Source organism: Microcaecilia unicolor, chromosome 1, assembly GCF_901765095.1.
Source record: "Microcaecilia unicolor chromosome 1, aMicUni1.1, whole genome shotgun sequence".
In the NCBI taxonomy this organism is placed as follows: Eukaryota; Metazoa; Chordata; class Amphibia; order Gymnophiona; family Siphonopidae; genus Microcaecilia; species Microcaecilia unicolor.
The window spans coordinates 84804233-84825514 of NC_044031.1; the positions used below are offsets into that span (position 1 = coordinate 84804233).

The 21282-nt window shown below is 42.7% G+C and overlaps 1 protein-coding gene across 1 annotated transcript in view; it reads right to left on the reverse strand.

The window, feature by feature from the left end:
• ADARB2 (adenosine deaminase RNA specific B2 (inactive)) overlaps positions 1-21282 on the reverse strand; it is a 379575-nt gene that overhangs the window by 97401 nt on the left and 260892 nt on the right. Inside the window, exons 6-8 of the mRNA XM_030199275.1 lie at positions 19804-19972; positions 10537-10688; positions 2253-2421 (exon numbers count right to left, since the gene is read on the reverse strand). Coding sequence (XP_030055135.1) covers positions 2253-2421; positions 10537-10688; positions 19804-19972 — 490 coding nt within the window. The remainder of the gene's footprint in view (positions 1-2252; positions 2422-10536; positions 10689-19803; positions 19973-21282) is intronic.

The following is a 21282-nucleotide window of genomic DNA, read 5'->3' on the forward strand; positions in this document are numbered from 1 at the left end:
GCCAGCAGTGCCGGTGAACTCTGTAAGTTTGTAGAGCCCGCAGGGAGGGAGGGAGGGAGGAAAGGAGATGTGCAGCTTTGGCATTAACTTTCACTGTCTAAGGTTCACAAGAAGCTCCAAATCTGAGTAATACCATGAATTGGTTCAGGTTCAGTGTCTGAATTTTGCTAGTCTGATTTGTGTCATCCCTTCCATTTACCCCATGATCTAGCATGTTTCTCTCTCTATTTCCTTCCTCCCCTTCACCCCATGATCTACCATCTCACCATCCTACCCTCCCTTCACTCCACGATCTAACAAGTTCCCCTCTCTCTTTCCTTCACCCCATGATCCAGCATGTTTCCCTATCTGTCTTTCCTTTCTCCCCTTCACCCCATGATCCAGTATCTCACCATCCTACCCTCCCTTTACTCCATGATCCAGCATGTTTTCCTCTCTCTTTCCTTAACCCCATGATCCAGCATGTTTCCCTGTCTCTCTTTCCTTTCTCCCCTTCACCCCATGATCCAGTATCTCACCATCCTACCCTCCCTTTACTCCATGATCCAGCATGTTTTCCTCTCTCTTTCCTTCACCCATGATCCAGCATGTTTCCTGCTCTTTCCTCCTCCCCTTCACCCTATGATCTAGCACCTCACCATCCTACCCTCCCTTCACTCCATGAACCAGCATGCTTTCCTCTCTTTTTCTTCCCTCCCCTTCACCTCATGATCCAGCATGTTTCCCTCGCTCTCTTTCCTTCCTCCTCTTCACTCCATGATCCAGCATCTCACCTGTCCTTCCACCTCTGCCCTGGGTCCGTAATTTTCAATGCAATTTTCCCCTTCAGAGCACTAACAGTGGCAGCATTTCACATTCAACAACCTGCCCTGCGTCGGCCCAGAGTCCTTCTCTCTGCTGCCCTGTCCCCTTTTCTGAAACTTCTTGTTTCCACAGGGGCACAGCAGAGAGAAAGACTCATGGGCCAATGCACGACAGGCTGCTGAATGTGAAATGCTGCTGCTGTTAGTGCTCTGAAGGGGAAAATCAGGTTGAAATGTATGGGGGTGGGGGAGTGGGGGGGGAGAGAAGCTCAGGACAGCTGCCGCTGGAGGGGTAGGTGGAGGAAGCAGCAGTGGCAGCGGTAGCGAGAGAGACAGCTGCCACTGGAGGCTTGCTCATGGGGAGCAGGTCAAAAAAGGTGCCAGTATGCCATACCGCCGCGTACCGGCACACAAAAAGCCCCGCATTTTCCAATCTAACAATCTAACTCATCCACCACAACTATTGTCTTCAGTTAGAGGCCACAAACCACAGCACCCTTCTTAACTTGGTACATGTGCATTCCAAAACTGGCTGTTAGAAGACACTGCTGTGTGTTGGCTACGATTCATTCCAGGGGTTGCAAGTTCTGCCTTGATGCTCTCTTCAAATCCATTCTGCTCAATAAGCAGAAATTATGTTTAATCAAACTCAGGTCTTCTACTATCCTCTTGGAGGATATTTAAACAGATGCATTAATAAACAGAGCTAGAGAACATCCAGTTGTCTTGTATTTTTCCATCATTCTATGTCTGTAAGTATGACCCTTGATAATCAGTGTTTCTGGAGTGCTCAGCAACACACTACATCATGTCACCATGAGCCCCCATGGATTCTCAATAGCAGTTGCACTTGATCCAGTCCTCGGGATATTCCCTGAAAGTCAGGTTTTCAGAATATCCACAATGAACATGTATGCGATAGATCCTCATACAATGGAGAAGGTGCATACAAATCTAACCATTCAAACTCATTATGGATAGGAGGAAAATCAGACTGGTTTTTTTGTATTCCAAGGACTGAGTTGAGAACCATAGCTCTGGAAGGATTATTCAACTGATTTTATTCCTATAAATGCGATTCACTATCACTTCCTATCTTGGTGTCACTCTAGAAAGGTAAACAAAAATGGTCACAATCTCCCCTTGGTGAGAAAATGAGCTCTTAAAATATATATTCCAAAAAGCTACCTACTGCTTCCCTAACAGTGGGGTCCCGAACATAAAATGTCATGAATCATTATTACCTTCACTGGAAATGTACTGTGTACTTTCACTGTATTTTCCTCAAGACCTGTATTTACAAAGAGACATTAATAGGCATCTACTGTATTAGAATGTGATATAAAATAGAATTCTTTGTTAAGGGTTCCCTATTGTTCTAACACAAGCATTTGTTAAATGTTCATTCCTCTCTGAAGTTTACGAGTCAAAATTACAACTACTCATTACCTGGTAATTTTGTCTGTGCATGACATTGTGATGAGCTGTTCTCCCAATAACACACCATCCCACGTCTGTACTGCAGGATGAGATCGAACTGGAATTGTTCCTTCTCCAGATTCTATCTTTGTTCGAAGATGTCCTCGGAATTTGCTCACTATGTGCTTGTTGCTGTTCACTACAAGAAAAGATGACCTTATATCATCATATGTCATAGACCATACATAGTTGCAATTACCTGCAAACATACATTTATACCAGATAAGGGACCTTATTTACCAATGTGCTAAGAGTTAATGTGTGTTAATTTGAGTTAAGAAATACTTAAGGCCCTTTTACAAAGCAGCACTAAAAAGTGGCCTTAGTACACCTTTAAGTGGGTCTTTCTTGCATGCTACGGCCATTTGTAGTGCAGCACTAAAACGGTTGACTTTCAGAATTTTATATCAATGGCCACATGCTAATGTTCACAGAAACTAATCAGAAAATATAAATTTGCTCTAAAATTGGCTCCAACTCAAAATAAATGAAAGATTTTAAAAATTAATAAATTGAAACCTCAAGAGCTTGGGGTTCCTACTGCAATGGCTAACCCCCACTTAAGCGCTACTATCACTGGTTTTAAAAAGTCCTCCGAACTCAACTGTGAGGAAAACAACTCCAATGGAGACAAAACCTATGCAGCCAACAAACAGAGGAGCAATTATATCTTCTATACATCATAATATAATGGGATAGAGTCAATGTCATGCTGAAAAAGATCCAAAACTTCAAAAATATTACAATATGTGCACAAAAAGAACTCAATAAACTTAAATTGGGGGTATGTTTACTAAGGCACATTAGCATTTTTAACGCGCTTGTAAATTTAAGGTGTGTTAAACGCTAATGCGCCTTTACATTTCTATGGGTGCATTAGCGTTTAATGCGTGCACACCATTTATGCACGTTAAAAACACTAACGCGCCCATAGCACCGCTTAGTAAACCCAGCCCTTAATGTGCTACAATTGAAGAACTTGAAGTGAATCCCGGTTGGATGTCTGAAGATTTTGAAGATGGAAATTACCACCTGGGTGGTTAAGTTTATTGAGTTCTTTTTGTGCACATATTGTAATATTTTTGAAGTTTTGGATCTTTTTCAGCATGACATTGACTCTAACCCATTATATTATAATGTTTAGAAGATATAATTGTTCCTCTGTTTTTTTGGCTGCATAGGTTTTGTCTCCATTGCAGTTGTTTCCCTTGCAGTTAGGTTGAGCACTTTTTGAAACCAGCAATAGTAACTGTTAAGTAGGGGTTAGCCATTGCTGTAGGCACTTGCATATATTTTGAGTTGGAGCCAATTTTAGAGCAAATTTATATTTTCTGATTAGTTTCTGTGAATATTTTTCTTTCCAGCTTATTTTGGATTTTTGAGGTCATAACCCATAACATCATTCATGGAGAAGCTCCATCATACATGTCAGACCTAATTGACTTACCGGCACGAAACATCAAAAGTTCATCACGTACCTTCCTAAACCTCCATTACCCTAATTGTAGAGGACTCAAATACAAATCATTACATGCATCTACCTTCACATACCTCTGCACGAAAGCATGGAATAAACTACCGAATATTATAAAAGTAACACGTGATTTGACAGCCTTCAGGAAATTATTGAAAACGCACTTGTTCGAAGAGACTTACAATGAGAATCCTCCTTAATGGCTTGATTATTATTCTATATCTAACCAACCATGTACTGATCCCTCCGAATTGATTACATTAGTTATATTATCATTATTGGGCCTTATATTTTATTGCTTTTTATTATGTGTTATGTAAATCATTCTAAAAGACCTATCTTCCTTATTTCTTACACAGTAATATGTTAAATTTAAAAACCTATTACTCTGTTCATAATTATACCTTTTGCAATATAATGTAAGCCACATTGAGCCTGCAAATGGGTGGGAAAATGTGGGGTACAAATGTAGCAAATAAATAAGCTAATGTTGCCATTATTTTGTAGGTGGTAGGGGCTTCTGCTCTATTCAGTGCTTGGCAATGTAGCTGCACTGATTACTGCAGAAATGCCCACTCTCCGCCCCCCAAGACATGCCCCCTCCATGGTAAAAATAAAATAAATTTTATACTGTGTGGTATGTGCATGCTAACCTGGAACTTACTGCAGGTTGCCTGCATTGAGGATAATAGTGCCTTACTCTATTTGCCATGCATTAAATCGCATTAACCTGCATAAACAGATATTAGTAAATGAGGCCCATAGACTTCCTAGCCAGTCTGTTACTTATTCTTCCTACTGATAGCAGTAGCGTGGCCTCTGCTTGATCTCCAGTTGTTTTATGCCTGTCCCATGTCATCTTCAATGACAGTAATGTTATTTTCCCTAGCATTTCCATTGAGAATCTGTTTCTCGTATTCACTGTCGTACCTCTGCATTACTCTTGAGTCTATGGCGGCCCTTTCTCTCATCTAATAGGACTCAATGGTCCTATGGAGTGGAAGGCATTTCATTAAATTCCCATGAGGGTGTTTTTTTTTATCTATTTGGGTTTGGCCCTTTAAATATTTGGATAATGATGTCATCTTGACTGTTTAACCTCTTTACTACTAGTGAACAAGCACTATCACCTGAGCCCTTATGTCGAACATGGTCTCTCCATAATCGACGACCTAATGAATGTTATAATCCAATTGTCACTCAGGAACCTTCATGCAATACCATAATGTATTCTTCTTTACCATGTATGTGTGCACATGGTATATATATATACCACGAACTGTTCCATGTATGTTATGTTCCATCTATGTTACCATGTATGTATGCACCTTAATGCAACACCACTTGTATTCTGTTACCCCGAAATGGCAACCGCCATTACAGCAAATGTAAGCCACATTAAGCCTGAAAATTGGTGGGAAAATGTGGGATACAAATGCTACAAATAAATAAAAAATAAATAAAAATAAATCTCATAGAGGACAGTTTGTTAGCATTTTTAACTCATTGTCACCATTTTGGAGTCTTGTAAGAGTGCTTGGATCTTTCTTCTAATGAAGAACACAAAACAAAGGAGCCCTTGTCGAGGATTTGGAGTACCTGTGTGACAATGTTTATTTTGCTGTGCTGGACAATGGCTATGTTAGGAATTACCTGTTGAAGTTTCAGGCTGGCATTTTTGCCTTTCAGCTATGAGATAAGTTATTCATTGTGGGGGGGGGGGGGCAATTAAAAATGTTTTTTTCTGAGCTCAATATGAATTTTGTGTTTATTGAATGCCTATTGAAATAAAGACTATAATGATTAGTTATTTTCCTTCCCTGTTTACTAAGCTGCACTAGCGGATGCTGTGTGGCAATGCCAACATGGGCCATTCAAAGCGAATGGGCTGTGTTGGCATTAGTGCACAGAAGTCACTGGCGTGGCTTAGTAAACACGGGGGTTAGTGATTTCATGTTTTTCTTGTACCATCATTTTTTTTTCTCCTGTGGAGTTGTTTTCCATTTCAGGTTCACTATAGAAATCAAAGCTAGAAGCCAGTTTGTGGGGAGGTTACATTGTGGTACTCCCTGTGGCAGTTGAGGTTTTAATTGTTTAAATTCTTTAAATATACAGTTGGTCTTTGTTCATTGGCATTCTGTAGCAAAATATTTTGTGGATTATTTATGAATGAGACATTTTGCCTTCCAATTGTTCATTGTCTGGACAAATAATAATAATAATAATAATAATAATAATAATAATAATAATAATAATAATAATAAAAATGTATCTGTTATCCGTATAGGTTGCAACTCTGAATAGCAGCTGACTGGAGCCATTAAACAGGTAAATTTTTGGCTTGTCCTTGTTTGGTCCCTAACCCATTTCTCACGAATGCATTTATTGAGCATTTGGTATACTGATATTCGACCAACAAGGCCATCACAACTGGGCACAAACATTTGAACTACAATTAAGACTAGACCAGCTACCATCAGGTGGGACAATAACTCAAAACTCATTACAATGAATGAATATAAAGAATGGAAGAGAGGAACCCTGGTGCTGACCACCCTGGAGGCCCCACTTCAAAAACAAGACCCCAAGGGGCCATTTTACTTAGTGGCGGTAAGCCCAACGTGGGCTTACTGCATGCCAAACAGGAACTACCACCGAGCTACCACAGCAGCCCAGTGGTAGTTCCCACCCCCAGCATGCGTCATTTCCGGTGCTACAAAAATATTTTCTAATTTTGTAGCACTGGTGTTTACCCGGTGGTAATTAGGCAGCGTTGTGCACTGCCCAGTTACCATGGGTTTAGTGCAGGAGCCCTTACCACCACTTCAATGGGGGGTGGTAAGTGCTCCCTTCTGAAATGGCCACATGGTAACATAGTAACATAGTAACATAGTAGATGACGGCAGATAAAGACCTGCATGGTCCATCCAGTCTGCCCATGACAAACTCATATGTGTATACCTTACCTTGAATTTGTACCTGTCCTTTTCAGGGCACAGACCATATAAGTCTGCCCAGCAGTATTTCCCGCCTCCTAACCACCAGTCCCGCCTCCCATCACCGGCTTTGGTACAGACCGTATAAGTCTGCTCTCCCCTATCCTCGCCTCCCAACCACCACCCCCTCTTCCCCCCAACTGCTCCGCCACCCAGTGGTTCATTTACTGAACGGCCATTTCTTTTCAAAAGAGATAGACAGCCTTTTACCCACTGTGTCAAAAACACACACCGATGCTAGCGCAGGCCCCCTTTTACCACAGCTTAGTAAAATGGCTCCTAGGAAAGGCACTCCAAAGCTACCATGCTTTGACACCATAAGTACATAAGTATTGCCACACTGGGACAGACCAAAGGTCCATCAAGCCCAACATCCTGTTTCCAACAGTGGCCAATCCAGGTCACAAATACCTGGCAAGATCCCGAAAAGTTCAATACATTTTATGCTTCTTATCCCAGAAATAAGCAGTGGATTTTCCCCAAGTCAATTTAATAATGGTCTATGGCCTTTTTCTTTAGGAAGCCGGCCAGACCTTATTTAAACCCCGCTAAGCTAACTGCCTTTACCACATTCTTTGGCAACAAATTCCAGAGTTTAATTACATGTTGAGTGAAGAAACATTTTCTCCGATTCATATTAAATTTACTACTTTGTAGCTTCATCGCATGCCCCCTAGTCCTACTATTTTTGAATTTATGAGAAGCATTGTATATCTGAGAGTGCCATAAAGACGGGTAAGAAAACTAAATGCAGCTTTGTGAATGGTCTCTATTTGCAAAGGATGTAAAATGACTAGAAGATCGACCTGTGAGGATCTTAATGTACATTGGAGGCAATAATGTACTACAAAATGAAAACAGAATGATACTGCTGAATAAGGTGACCTAGTGGGTCAGGACCAAAATTTTGCACATGATACTGCAGGAGACTGAAAGCCAGTGCTGTTTCAGGTGCAGAGGTGGAACACGGTTGAAGCACTTGGCATTGTGTAATAGTTTCACCGCTGTGTTCTGTAAAAGCTGGATATACTTCTGGCTGTTTAGCAATGTAAATGGCTCAATATTATCTGTATTTTCTGTGGATACACACCACTTAAAATGCCCACACATTGCACAGGTTGGGATTATTGCTAGGCTTTATATTTCAAGAGCCTCCTTAGGAAAACGCTTAATGTGTAAAACAAAGCTCTTCACAATTTCTAATCTGTCAACAGAAGAATGTGGCACGATTTTTCCACTGAACAGAATTTTCTTTGTACTACACAAATAGACAGCATACAAAAATAGCACAATGAGGATGATGGGCAGCCAGTGACTCAGATGTTTGAGGAGGCTAAAAGTGGGGTGGGATAGGGGCAGGGCTAGGCTGAGTTGAGGTGGGCTATGGACAGTGGAGGCACTTTTGAACACATCAGGGAAGGACCCCTCCACTGGTCCATTATGGTACAACTGCACAGTGGCGTTCCTAGGGGGGCGGACACCTGGGGCGGTGCCCTGCTCCCCGGGTGCAGCGCCCCCCCCCGATGCAGCGCGGACCCCCCCCGGCGAAAGAGCCCCCCCCCGGGTACATGCTGCTGGGGGAGGGTGCTGCAGTGCGCGCCTGCTGCGAGTTTACGAACGTTGCTCGTTCGCTGCAGCTCCCTCTGCCCCGGAGCAGGAAGTAACCTGTTCTGGGGCAGAGGGAGCTGCAGCGAACGAGAGAAGTTAGCAAACTCTCGCAGCAGGCGCGCACCGCGGCACACCCCAGCGGCACACCCCAGCGGTGTGCACCCGTGGCGGACCGCCCCCCCCGCCCCCCCCCCCCCCCTTGGTACGCCACTGCAACTGCACCATCTGGCTCTGCCTCCCCAATCCTCTGTTACTGATGGTAATAAGCACACTGGGAATTATGTGCCAACAATAATAAAAAAAAAATCGATGCACCAAAATAACGCAACAAATTAAACAGAACAATATTTGTGGTATTCTGGAAATATATGCTGATACTTTAACACTTGACTCCCATTTAGCTGTAGCCTCCTGGTCCAGCATCTTCCTGTTGGCCACATGAACAATGATGATTAGCAATACTGTAACAGAAATCCTGTGGTTACTGGCAACCATAAAATGATAAGTATTGCCATACTGGGAAAGACCAAAGGTCCATCGAGCACAGCATCCTATTTCCAACAGTGTCTAACTTAGGCGCTGGTATTTACAACAAGGTTTACTTGGCGTAAATGGACACGTCTACAGTTAGGAGCAGGCATGGCTGCTATGTGTATTCTATAAACCTGCTAGATGTGATTTTCAGAATACGCCTAGGCAGAAATATTTTCGGCGCAATTTTTCAGGTGCCATTTATAGAATCTAGTCCTTAACGTCTTTTAGTAAAAGGGCCCCTTAGATAGTTAATGCTGAAATTTTATACACCCTGCTATGTGTTTCACCACTACCATCACCAAACCATACATTAGTAACACCAGCTTTTGGAACAGCCAACATAACTGCCTTGAAAAAAAGATGGTATTTAGTCACTCTGCAGGGAAAATTTTTTAAAGTGCATTTAACTAGTAAACCTCTGAAGCTAGCTGGCTAGACCATTGTAAAAATCCACCCTATATATTTGCTTTAATAACAATTCCAGATTACTTATGGATGTGTTCTTGTATGCATGTTACAGAAACAGACTTTAAAGGGGTCCTTTTACTAAGGTGTGCTAACGGATTTAACACATGCTAATGGGCAGCCGTGTTCGTCCACTTTTAAAGGTAATAAACAGAAATAAAGCAAGGCAAAGAAAAGAAAATAAGATGATACCTTTTTTTATTGGACTAACAATACATTTTTTGACTCGAAAACTCATCAAAAAATGTATTGTTAGTCCAATAAAAAAAGGTATTATCTTCTTTTCTTTGTCTTGTTTTATTTCTGTTTAATATGCATGCTAATGAATTAGAGTGCGTTAAGTGCCATGCAGGCCTTAGGTATACAATGGGTTGCGCAGCATTTGGCGCATGCTAGATCCGTTAGCACACCTTAGTCAAAGGACTCCAAACTGTCTAATAGTCTATTGTAGGCTGGAAACTATAAAAATTCATCAGACAAAGAGTTTTAATCACACTGATGATTTCTTTGAACTGTGAATTTTTATGGAATTTTCTTGGTGCAAATCCTCTGTCCCCTTCCTCTTGCAGTCTCCTACAATATTAAAAAGTTCAAATGTCGCTGTTAGGGTTTCCATTAAAACATTCTTGAGTGGATTTTCACAAACATGCCCCTTTTTCTTGGGGGACGTTAAGCATGTGCAGCAGTATCTATTTTATTAATTTCCTAATACCATAATCCTCCTACCTGGGACAACATGCTAGTTGGAGTTCACATTATAATTACCTAATTTGGCTGCTTACATGTTTCCTTCACTTGAATTCTACTTTGGGATTGATTATCTGAACTTAAAACATTCTCAATCTTTTCTTTTGTGATCCATCCACATCCATCTTGATACTGAAGGGACATTGCTGTGAAGATACACAATATGCTGAGACCTCCCCTGCCTTTAAATTAAATGTGTTTACTTGTTCAGACCTGCAGGGTTTCTTATAGTAGTTGAGCCTGGATTGAGCACAGACGTCCCAGGCTGCCTTGCTGAGATTCAGCTCACATTCACACAGTTTACATCCCAACACACATAACAGAAAGACAAATATACAGCAACCATCCCTCCTTTCAACTGCAATGGAGCATCCAGTAACAGCAGAAAGAGATGGATGGATTTTTTTTCAGCAACTAAATTGTCTCTTACAGTTGGTGGTGATCTCGTAGGGAGAGTTAAGGCGTGCATCCCCACAAGGTGACGTGCTCACATACAGATGGAACAGGATGTTCTCTTTCAGCCTGTAGCCCCCGTCTTTTAATCGAACAAAGATGGATGGTTCCCAGTCTTCTTGACGTTTGCTACAATCACAAAGAGGTTTGAACATAGTTGTTACATTCGCAGGAAAAGGACTGCCATGGGCATAGTCATTGTTTTCTAAGAATGAAAGGATGCATAAAAGAAGAGGATTAAAGCAAACGTTGATAACAGCAACAGAAACCTGTGAGGCAAGCCAAGTGAAGAGCTCCTGGGGCTAGTTCTTCCTTTAGATGTGGTTCCTTACAAACAATAAGTATTAAATGTTAACACTGAACTAGAGGTTATGAAAATAAATGGGGAAAAAGCTGGTGAACGAGGATTAAATTACCACTTTTTCTTCAGTGATAACTAATTCTCATGCATTTCATGAGGACCTTATAAGCGGCGGAAATCATGCCTAAATTGCAAACAGGGCCACTGACACCTGCTCAGGTCCATCCAATTTAAGTTTAGTATATTTATTGATGGAAAGTTTTCTTTGACGACATAGTGCTACCTCCATCCTGAGGTGTGAGGGAGGATAAAAAGTGATCTATCTTTGTGAGCTACTCAGACTCTCCCTTTATGGCTTGGATCACATCTTAGCTGCCTTCACCTGGTTTCCCCAAATCTGAACCAAAGGGAAACCTGGCTCAGCTTTCTTGTTTTGCGCCAATTCTTTGCTTGAGATAAAGGTGTTTCCAATGTTCCTTTCTTCACGTCTAACTGCTATAAGATTGCTCTTAAAATCATAGCGAGCTCTTTTGATTACCAGAAATTTTCTCACTCACCCTGGCTGGTGAATTAAGAAAATCTGAACCAACACATCTCAAAAATCTCAGGTAGTCTATGTTCAAGCCTGATTGGGCCCTCTTTAAAAACCTGAGGCACTAGGGGAACAGTTAGCTCAAAGCAATCAGTAAAGGGTTACAGAGCTTTTCTATCGCTGGATCAGTAGTTTAAATGTGGTTCAGGTAGGTTGTAAGCTCTCTTGAGCAGGGACTGTCCTTCCCCATGTTTTAACTTGTACAGTGCAGCGTAACCCTAGTAGCGCTATAGAAATGCTAAGTAGTAGTAGTAGTAGTAGTAGGTACAGGCATACAAGTGTTAAATTTATGCAGTCCTTTTCACGAATATGTGGCAGCATTCATGTGCGAATGACCTCTTATAAAGTATGCGCGTTGACATGATAGGGTGTGGAGTTTGGAACAGCATGGGCTAATCTAAGCGTGTGCTTAAAAATTATGGGTTGGATTCAATGGCACTCAAAGTTTGGTGCAAAAAAAAAAAAAGATCAGCGCTGATTAGTATTCCATAATGAGCGTTCTGGGATGGGTGCCCTTTACAGAATAGCGCATGACATCAGGATCTGCGCTCAGCTTTGGGTGTGAGGAGTTATACCAACTGAAACCAGGTGAAAATCCCGGCACGCAAATTGGTTGTGGATCTGTTCTTTAACACTGCACACATCTTAAGCGAACACCCCTGACCCACCCATGTCCTTCCCATCGTTTCACCCCTTTGTAGATCCGCGTGGAAACAGGTGCTATTTTATAAATGGGTGCGTAAGTTTTTTCACACGGATCTTCCATTTCTGCCCTGTTTTGGCACATTGCATCTGTTAGAATACTTTTTCCATGCCAAGCATTTGCTGCCGGATTCTATATAGCATGCCTAGCATTCTACGCTGAAATCTAAGTGTATTCCATAACAACATGCATAACTTAATTGGCTTAACAAGCTAATCAATGTTAACAGTAATTATGAGCACTATCCTAAATTTATGCATGTAGTTATAGAACACTAGTGGAACCATGCCCGTTTCCTCAACAATGAAACGGGCCCTAGGAAGGCTGTCATGTAAGCCAGTGGCGTAGCCACGGGTGGGCTTGGGTGGGCCAGGGCCCACCTGTTTATGGCTCAGGCCCACCCAACAGTAGCACATGTTTAGTGGTAACTGGAGGGAATCCCAAGCTCCGCCAGCTGAAGATTTTCCCCTGATAGTAACGAAAACGCTACTCTCCATGACACCGGCACCTGCGCATGTTCAGTTTTCAGTGCATGCCTGTTGCCAAGGTGGAAAGAAGCGTTTTCCCACCAGTTGAGATAATTTTCTTTTTGGGGGGGGGGGGGGTAGAACACTTGGTGCCCACCCAATTCTTGCCTAGGCCCACCCAGAATCTGTTGTCTGGCTACGCCCCTGATGTAAGCTTTTTTTTTCTCTCTCCCCTGCCCTCCCCTCCATGTCCAGCGATTCTCCTCTTCCCTGCCCTCCCATCCGTGTCCCGTGATTCTCTCTTCTACTGTCCTCCCATCCCATCCATGTCCATCAATTCTCCTCTGCCCTGCCCTCCCCTTCCTCCCTCCCCTCGATGTCCTGCGATTCTCTCCTCTACTGTCCTCCCATCCCATCCATTCTCCTCTGCCCTGCCCTCCCCTTCCCTTCCTCCCTCCCTCCCTCCCCTCGTGATTCTCTCCTCCCCTCGATGTGTACCTGAACGTTCTTTGGCTGGCTGGCGCTGGCTTCCCTTCCCTCTCACTGTTCCGTCCTCTGACGTCATTACGTTTTGAAGCGAGGGTGGGGCAATGAGTGGTTATGGATGTTACAAACCCAGGCATCTAGATGTAGAACGTTGGAGGTGCAAATTATTATATAGGATGACCCAGTGCATGTAAATCTATGTGTTCAGATTTATGCCACGTTTTCATTGGTGTAAATGGAAGTGCATAGTTTTAGGTGCTGGGATATCAACTAAGCGTATTCTGCATACCTCACCTAAATCTAGGTGCAGCTAATAGAATACGCTGTGACCTCTTTTACCAAGCTGCGGCAAAAGGGGGCTGGTGCTGGCATTGGCTTAGGTTTTACATGCGCGCCGAGGCTCCCTTTTACCACAGCTGGTAAAAGGGAAGTCTCGCCTTCCTGCAGGAAATGGCCGTGTGAAAATGTGGACTTAGGCTAGTATTCTATAAAGGCAGTTCCACATAGGATTGCCATTATAGAATTGCAGCTTTGCAATAAAATGTTTGGCGCTTAACTGTAGCTGACTTTTCTTGAATTTACCCCTGTCAGCTACCTGCTTGTTTAGACCTCGGATCTAATATCACCTTGAGAAAAAAAAAAAAAAATGTTCTTTCATTCAGTTCCTTAATTGGTGCCTCTTGTACATATAGTTTCTGTATTATATCTCGTACCATCTCCAACTCTGGGCGGGTTTGGTGAAATCTAGAACTTACATGTATACATGGTGGAAAATATGTATACATTTTGCAAGACTGGCACATACATGTGTAATTGCAAGTGCATACACATGTAAAGTCCAGAGGGATGTCATTCTGTTTCAGAATGTGTGGGTTTGGGCTGCTGTGTGTGCCAGCAAATGAATGTGTGTTGGCTTCTGTCTTTATGGACTAGATTCTATATATCGTACTGAGATTTCCGTGCTGAAATCGAAGCATATTCTATAAAATACAGTTTCATTTAGGCATACTTTATAGAATAAGCTGAGTGCTGGTCCATGTGATCAAATTTAGTCATGGTCAATTACACCAAGTAAAACCTAGTGTAAATCCCGACACCTAAATTAGGCGCAGAGTGGGTGTAGACTTTAGGAACACCCATGACACCCATAGCCACACCCATTTTCAACTATACGACTTATATTTACACGCACAGTTACAGAATATGCTTAACAAGTAATGCGCGTAAATTCTAATTAATGTCAATTAGTGCTGATAAAGTTGCTAACATCCAATTATCAGCACTGATTAGCTTGTTAACTAATTAAGTTATGTGCATTGTTTTAGAATATGCTTCAATTTCCAAGCGTAAATCTCAGCGCAATATAGAATCTAGTCCTATATGTATTTTATAAAAGTCTTCAAGTTCAGGATAGGGCCATACATGAAACAACAAAGCAGAGCCGGAATTCATAGGAAGCAAATTTATTCAATGTCCCGACATAGCCTGTGTTTTGGCAAATACCTGTATCAGGAGTCAAGCAGTCATTCCTGTAGAACAGGACAGAGCGTCCTAATTTTCAAGTCTACAGTGACAGTGTTAGAATATTCAATTTGCTGGCCCCGAGATGCTCCTCCTCTCTTAGTCCAAATACCAAGAATCAGGTGGAGACTAGGGAGACAAATGTACAAGATCTTATATATTGCATATTCTAACACTGTCACTGTAGACTTGAAAATTAGGAAGCTCTGTCCTGTTCTACCGGAGCGACAACTTGACCCCTGATGCAGTTGTTTGCCAAAACAGAGGCTGTGTCAGGTCATTGAATAAATTTGCTTCCTCTGAATTCTGGCTCCACCTTGTTATTTCTTCTGAGACCCTGTGCACTATTACTGCTCCTTGATCATTTGTGTTGCTGTTTCCCTCTGATCTGCTTGTTCTCCATGTTCAGGAGAACTTTTAGTAAAATACTTGAGGAAATATGGATTTCCCAACTGGGCATCTCAATTCATCCCTAGATGCCCTGTACTAAATGGGGTTTCACACACTGTCAAAGAAAGAACAAATTTCAAGATCAACACAATGACCCACAAGATCATACACGGTGAATCCCCCGGCTACATGAGTGATTTGATCGACCTCCCTGCCAGAAATAGATCTATTTCTTCACGAACTTATCTGAACCTACACCTTCCCAATTGCAGAGGAATTAAATACAAGACCTACTATGCATCTAGTTTCTCCTTTTTGGGCAGCCAGCTTTGGAATGCTCTACCAAGACCTATACGATTAATTAACGACTACTTGCCCTTTAGAAGAATGTTGAAAGCTCACCTCTTTAAGCAAGCCTACTCCAATGTCCCAACATAATCTTACCAACCTCCATTCCCAATTCTGTTCTGACTTACATGCCGACCTCATCATTGGGTTTTACTTATCCCTCCTCCCCATTCCCCCTCTACGCATCCCATCCTTCTCTTCTCCATCTCCCCTTTATTATATCCTTCCTTACCCCTTTTCCCCCAAATTATATTATCCTATCCTGTCTACCCTATTTTATCCTAATCATACATTATCAAACTCAACTTATCATACATTATTGAAGCTCAACTTCATGTTTCACTACCGTTTTGAAATTTCTGTTATAAGACTTTGTATTTCGAATTACTATGTAAGCCGCACTGAGCCTGCATTGTGTGGGAAAGTGCGGAGTACAAATGTAATAAATAAATATCTTTCAAGTTGTAACTCAACTTGAGCTACTACTGAAAAAGGTGTGAGCAAAATCTAAATAAATAAATAAATAAAATAAACAAACAAACATTAAAACCATCTAAAAAAGGGAGAATTTCTTACACTTCTTACATAGGGGTCCTTTTACTAAGCTATGGTAATAAGTGGCAGCACATAACTAAGTCCAGTTCTTAACTGTAACTGGAAAATTGCCGATTTTCCATTTTCAGAATTAATGGCTATATGCTAATGTTGCAATTATCATGCGGCCATTACCAAAAATTAGTGCATGAGCCCTTTTTTTGTGGACGGTAAGGGCTCAGATACTAATCCCACGCTAATCAGTTACCATGCAGTAATGTGGCTGCACCGATTCACGCTGTCATGCCTAGTCCCTGGCCCCCAGACAGACTCCTCCGAGAAAAATAAAGAAACATTTTTTAACGTATGGTTTGTGCACCCTGATTAGGCTTTTACTGCAAGATGCCTCAGCGTGTCCAGCTGTAAGCCCTTCTAAGCTAAAGTAAGCGTGCGCTGTTGCTTACCTCAGCTTAGTAAAAGGAGCCCATAACCAGTGACCTCACTGACCACTACATTTTTGATATGAATGCAGATAATTATTCACTTATAGGCTTATTTTCAAAAGAGAAGGGCGCCCATCTTTCGACACAAATCGGGAGATGGGCGTCCTTCTCTCAGGGTCGCCCAAATCGGCATAATCGAAAGCCGATTTTGGGTGTCCCCAACTGCTTCCCGTCATAGGGACGACCAAAGTTCCTGGGGGCGTGTTGGAGGAGTAGCGAAGGCGGGACTGGGGCGTGCCTAAGAGATGGGCGTCCTTGAGCGATAATGGAAAAAAGAAGGGCGTCCCTGACGAGCACTTGGCCGACTTTACTCGGTCCATTTTTTCTTAAGACCAAGCCTCAAAAAGGTGCCTGAACTGACCAGATGACCACCGGATGGAATCCAGGATGACCTCCCCTGACTCCACCAGTGGTGACTAACCCCCTGCCACCCTCAAAAAAACAACTTTAAAAACTTTTTTTGCCAGTCTGAAATGTCATACTCAGGTCCATTGCAGCAGTATGCAGGTCCCTGGGAGGGGAGGTATGTGTGTGTCAGCGGAGGCATAGCGAAGGCGAGGACGTCCTTCTTTCAAACATTTTGGATGTCCTGAACTGCCCCCCCCCCCCACAGGGACGGCCAAATTTTAAGGGAGTGGAGTGGAGGATTGGCCTAGTGGTTAGAGCACTGGTCTTGCAATCCAGAGGTGGCTGGTTCAAATCCCACTGCTGCTACTTGTGATTCAAAATCCAAATAAATAAAGGGAGTGTCAGAGGCATAGCAGGCATGGGCATCCTTTTCACAGAAATATCCACACAACTGCCATTGCAGCGATAGAGGCATAGCAAAGGACATCCTTCACCCATACTCTAAAAGAAAAAAAAAGAAAGACATCCCTGACAAGCACTTGGACATTTTCACCTGGACTTGTATTTTTCTAAGGTTGTAGATGGCAATTTATTTAAGGTTATAGACGGCTATTATACACACAGCTTGTATGCATGCATGAAGCTGTCTTTGGCATGCGCAGAGCAGCCACGCATAATGCATGGCTGCTAATGCATGGCTGCTCTTCACTGGCTTCCCCTCCTCAGGAAGGAAATCATCTGCAAATGAGCTAACAGTGAGCAGCTCATTTGCATGCGATTTCCTTCATGCATGCCCATTTCTTTCCGAATCGCTAAGGGATCGGTAAGGGAAGGGCTTTTTCCGTTCAGTTAGTGCAACAGTTAGTCCACTGCAGTTCCCCCTAGGGTGCCCGGTTGGTGTCCTGGCATGTCAGGGGGACCAGTGCACTATGAATGCTGGCTCCTCCCATGACCAAATGAGTTGGGTTTGGTCGTTTTTGAGATGGGTGTCCTCGGTTTCCATTATCGGCAAAAACTGGGGACGATCATCTCTAAGGTTGACCATCTCAACATTTATGTCGACCATCTCTAACGTCGACCTAAATGTTGAGATTTTGGCGTCCTCGACCGTATTATCGAAACAAAAAATGGACACCCATCTTGTTTCGATAATACGGGTTTCCTCGCCCCTTCGCGGGTCCATCCTGTGAGGACGCCCTCAGGAATCTTGGGCACCCTGTTTGATTATGCCCCTATTACGTTCCATTTACAAAGGTGCAATAAAAAGTGGCCTGTGGTAGTGTGGGTGCTGGGCAACTTTTTACCATGGCTGGGAAAAGGGCCATTTTTTAAAATGGGCTGGGACATGGGTGTGTGCAAAAATTAAAACTAGTGCGTGCCTATTTATGGCCTTAGCCCTTACCGCCAGCCACTGACCTAGCGGTAAGGGCTCATGCACTACCTGTGCGGTAACCATGCAGCGCGTGCCAAAATGGCCACACTGCTGATTACCGCTGGGAACGCTCCCATGGTAGAAAATAGAAAAATATTTTCTACTGCGGGATTTGGCATGCACCAAACTCAGAATTACCACCGGGTGTACAGGCTATCCCGGCAGTAGTGCTGATTTGGCATATGCTACCCCCGTATTAGCCCTCCTGCGTCTTTGTAAAAAGGACACTTAGACAAAAAAATTAGTGGACACATTTCTGCAAAGCTATAGAGGGCTTTCATTTAAGTATTCAAGCAAAAAAATAAAAAATAACAGAAAAATTAAAAAGCAACATTTTATTAAGTTCTTGAATAAAATTATTCAGAAAATGAAAAGACAGATCAGACCATATAACATCTTTCGACTTGTCTCTAGATCTTGGTCACTCAGAGGGGCATAATCGAACGTCGCCGGCGAAATAGGTTGCCGGTGATCTATTTTGGCGGTGGTGCAACAGCTGGCCGGGACCGTATTTTCAAAAAAGATGGCCGTCAATCTTTTTTTTTCGATAATACGGTTTAGCCCGGCCAAATGCCAGAGTTCGCCGGGTTTGAGATCACCGGTCATGTTTTTCAGCGATAATGGAAAAAAATGCCGGCCATCTCAAACCCGGCGAAATCCAAGGCATTTGGTCATGGGAGGAGCCAGCATTTGTAGTGCACTGGTCTCCCTGACATGCCAGGACACCAACCGGGTACCCTAGGGGGCACTTCTAAAAATGTTAAAAAAATACACAAATAGCTCCCAGGTGCATAGCTCCCTTACCTTGGGTGCTGAGCCCCCCAAATCCCCCCAAACCCACTCCCCACGACTCTACACCATTACCATAGCCCTTATGGGTGAAGGGGGGCACCTACATGTGGGTACAGTGGGTTTTTTTTTGGGGGGGGGGGGTGGAGGGCTCAACACTTAGCACCACAAGTATAACAGGTAAGGAGGGGATGGACCTGGGTCTGCCTGCCTGAAGTGCACTGCACCCATTAAAAACTGCTCCAGGGACTTGCATACTGCTGTCAGGGAGCTGGGTATGACATTTGAGGCTGGCATAGAGGCTGGCAAAAAAAGTGTTTTATTTTAATTTTTTTAGTGTGGGAGGGGGTTGGTGACCACTGGGGGAGTATGGGGAGGTCATCCCCCATTTCCTCCGCTGGTCATCTGGTCAATTGGGGCACCTTTTTGAGGCTTGGTCGTGAAATTTAAAGGACCAAGTAAACCCGGCGAAATACTGATTAACGCCGCTTTTTTTTTTCCATTATCCGCAAAAGCCGGCCATTTAGTAGCCACGCCCATGCCCGCCCATGTCCTGCCTTCGCTTCGGCGCAGCGACGGGAAAGCGGCGATGGTGTCAAAAACGCCGCTTTCGGTTATACCGATTTCGCCGCTTTTGCGAGATCGCCGGCCATCTCCCGATTTATGTTGGAAGATCGCCGGCGATCACTTTCGAAAATAAGCCTGTCAGTCACCAAGGACTGAGAAATCTGTGTCATAAAAGATCACTTGGCTCAAACATATTTTTCGGGGAACATTTTTCTACTGCAAGTCATAGAACATTTCATAGGCACCAAGAGAATTCAATTTACCTTAAATGGAGCTCCAACTGCGAGTAAAGGAAGTGAACAAATGCCCTTCTTGCTACTATTTCTGCATGGCAGTCATTGACCACAAGTCCTTGGTCATTAAGATACTCTCCACTTATACACTTGGTACCTGAAGACAGTGCAATAACCTGAGCTTGCCTTGAGTCCAAACCTGTAAAAGAGGAAGGAAAACAAAGAATAAACTAAAAAGCTAGAGGACGGACTTTATAAATCACCCCAGAGGTTAGCACACCTCCTTTATTACATCTCTGGCAGCCCACGCGCTTGTGGTAATTGAGTTGATCTCAGTGGTGTGTTTGAGCCGATTAAATTACCTTCGAGAGCAACATGCGAGAGTCTTTGCACTGCTTAGCACATTTCTGAATTTGTTTTGGACTAGATCACTAATTTTTAGATAAAGAGCTTGTGACAAAGTTTACAGGTTCAATCAATAACTACAAGGCAGGAGTGCACTTACTGCCTGGCTGAGATGATAATCACATCCCATGGAGTTGATACATGACTAGGAGGTTTATGAGCCGCTAGAGGCATTTTTGATAGATACACTGTCCTTATACATTCTGCCACCACTAGAAATCTTAAATGGAAAATAGCTAATCTTTTTGTTATAATTTTTTAGTATAGTAATTTTGAAATTTTTATACTACTTTTCCAAATGATGCCTAAAAGGCAGCTTTCAGTGGCATTACTCAACTTTAGACATAATGGGGGTCTTTAAAAAAAGATGCACTAGCGTTTTTAGGGCACGCTACATTTTAGCGTATGCTAAATGCTAGAGACACCCATATATTCCTATGGGTGTCTCAAGCATTTAGGGTGTGCTTATTTTTAGCACACAGTAAAAATGCTAGCGCACCTTTGTAAAAGGACCCCAATGAGTCCCTTCACAAAAAGAGCTCACATATTTTAAGTGTGCGAGAACCTGAAACAGTGGGAGCTACGGGGGCAGATTGCATACTACCCTCATGGCTTCAAAGTCCGCAGGTACTTTCTACCCCTCATTGTGACAGCTTATAAAGTGGAAGTAGACTATTCTAGGGAAAGGGCCAGATTTGTGGGATGCTCTGCCTCCTGAAATTAGAACGCTTTCTAGATACATGAAGTTTAGATGCTGGGTGGAAACCTGGTTATTTCAAAGATATTTGGTTTTAAATTTTTGATTAATGATGTCTCTAGCTTTTAGTTGGTATTTATGTGTTTGCTCAGGATTTTGCACTTTTAGATAGAGACTAATCCTGTATTAGATAGATGTAGCACCTTGGGTTGCATTGTTACTTGGATTTTTATATGTTAGTTCTTTCCTCCCTGTACCATGCACATTATATTGAGGGAATTGCTATTTTGTTATTGTGAACCACTTTGAATTTTTGGTTTGGTAGAATATAAATATATAAAATAAAATTACTTTCCCTTTAAAAATCACTTAATGAAAAAAGTATTCACAGATACCTGCGTGTCTTA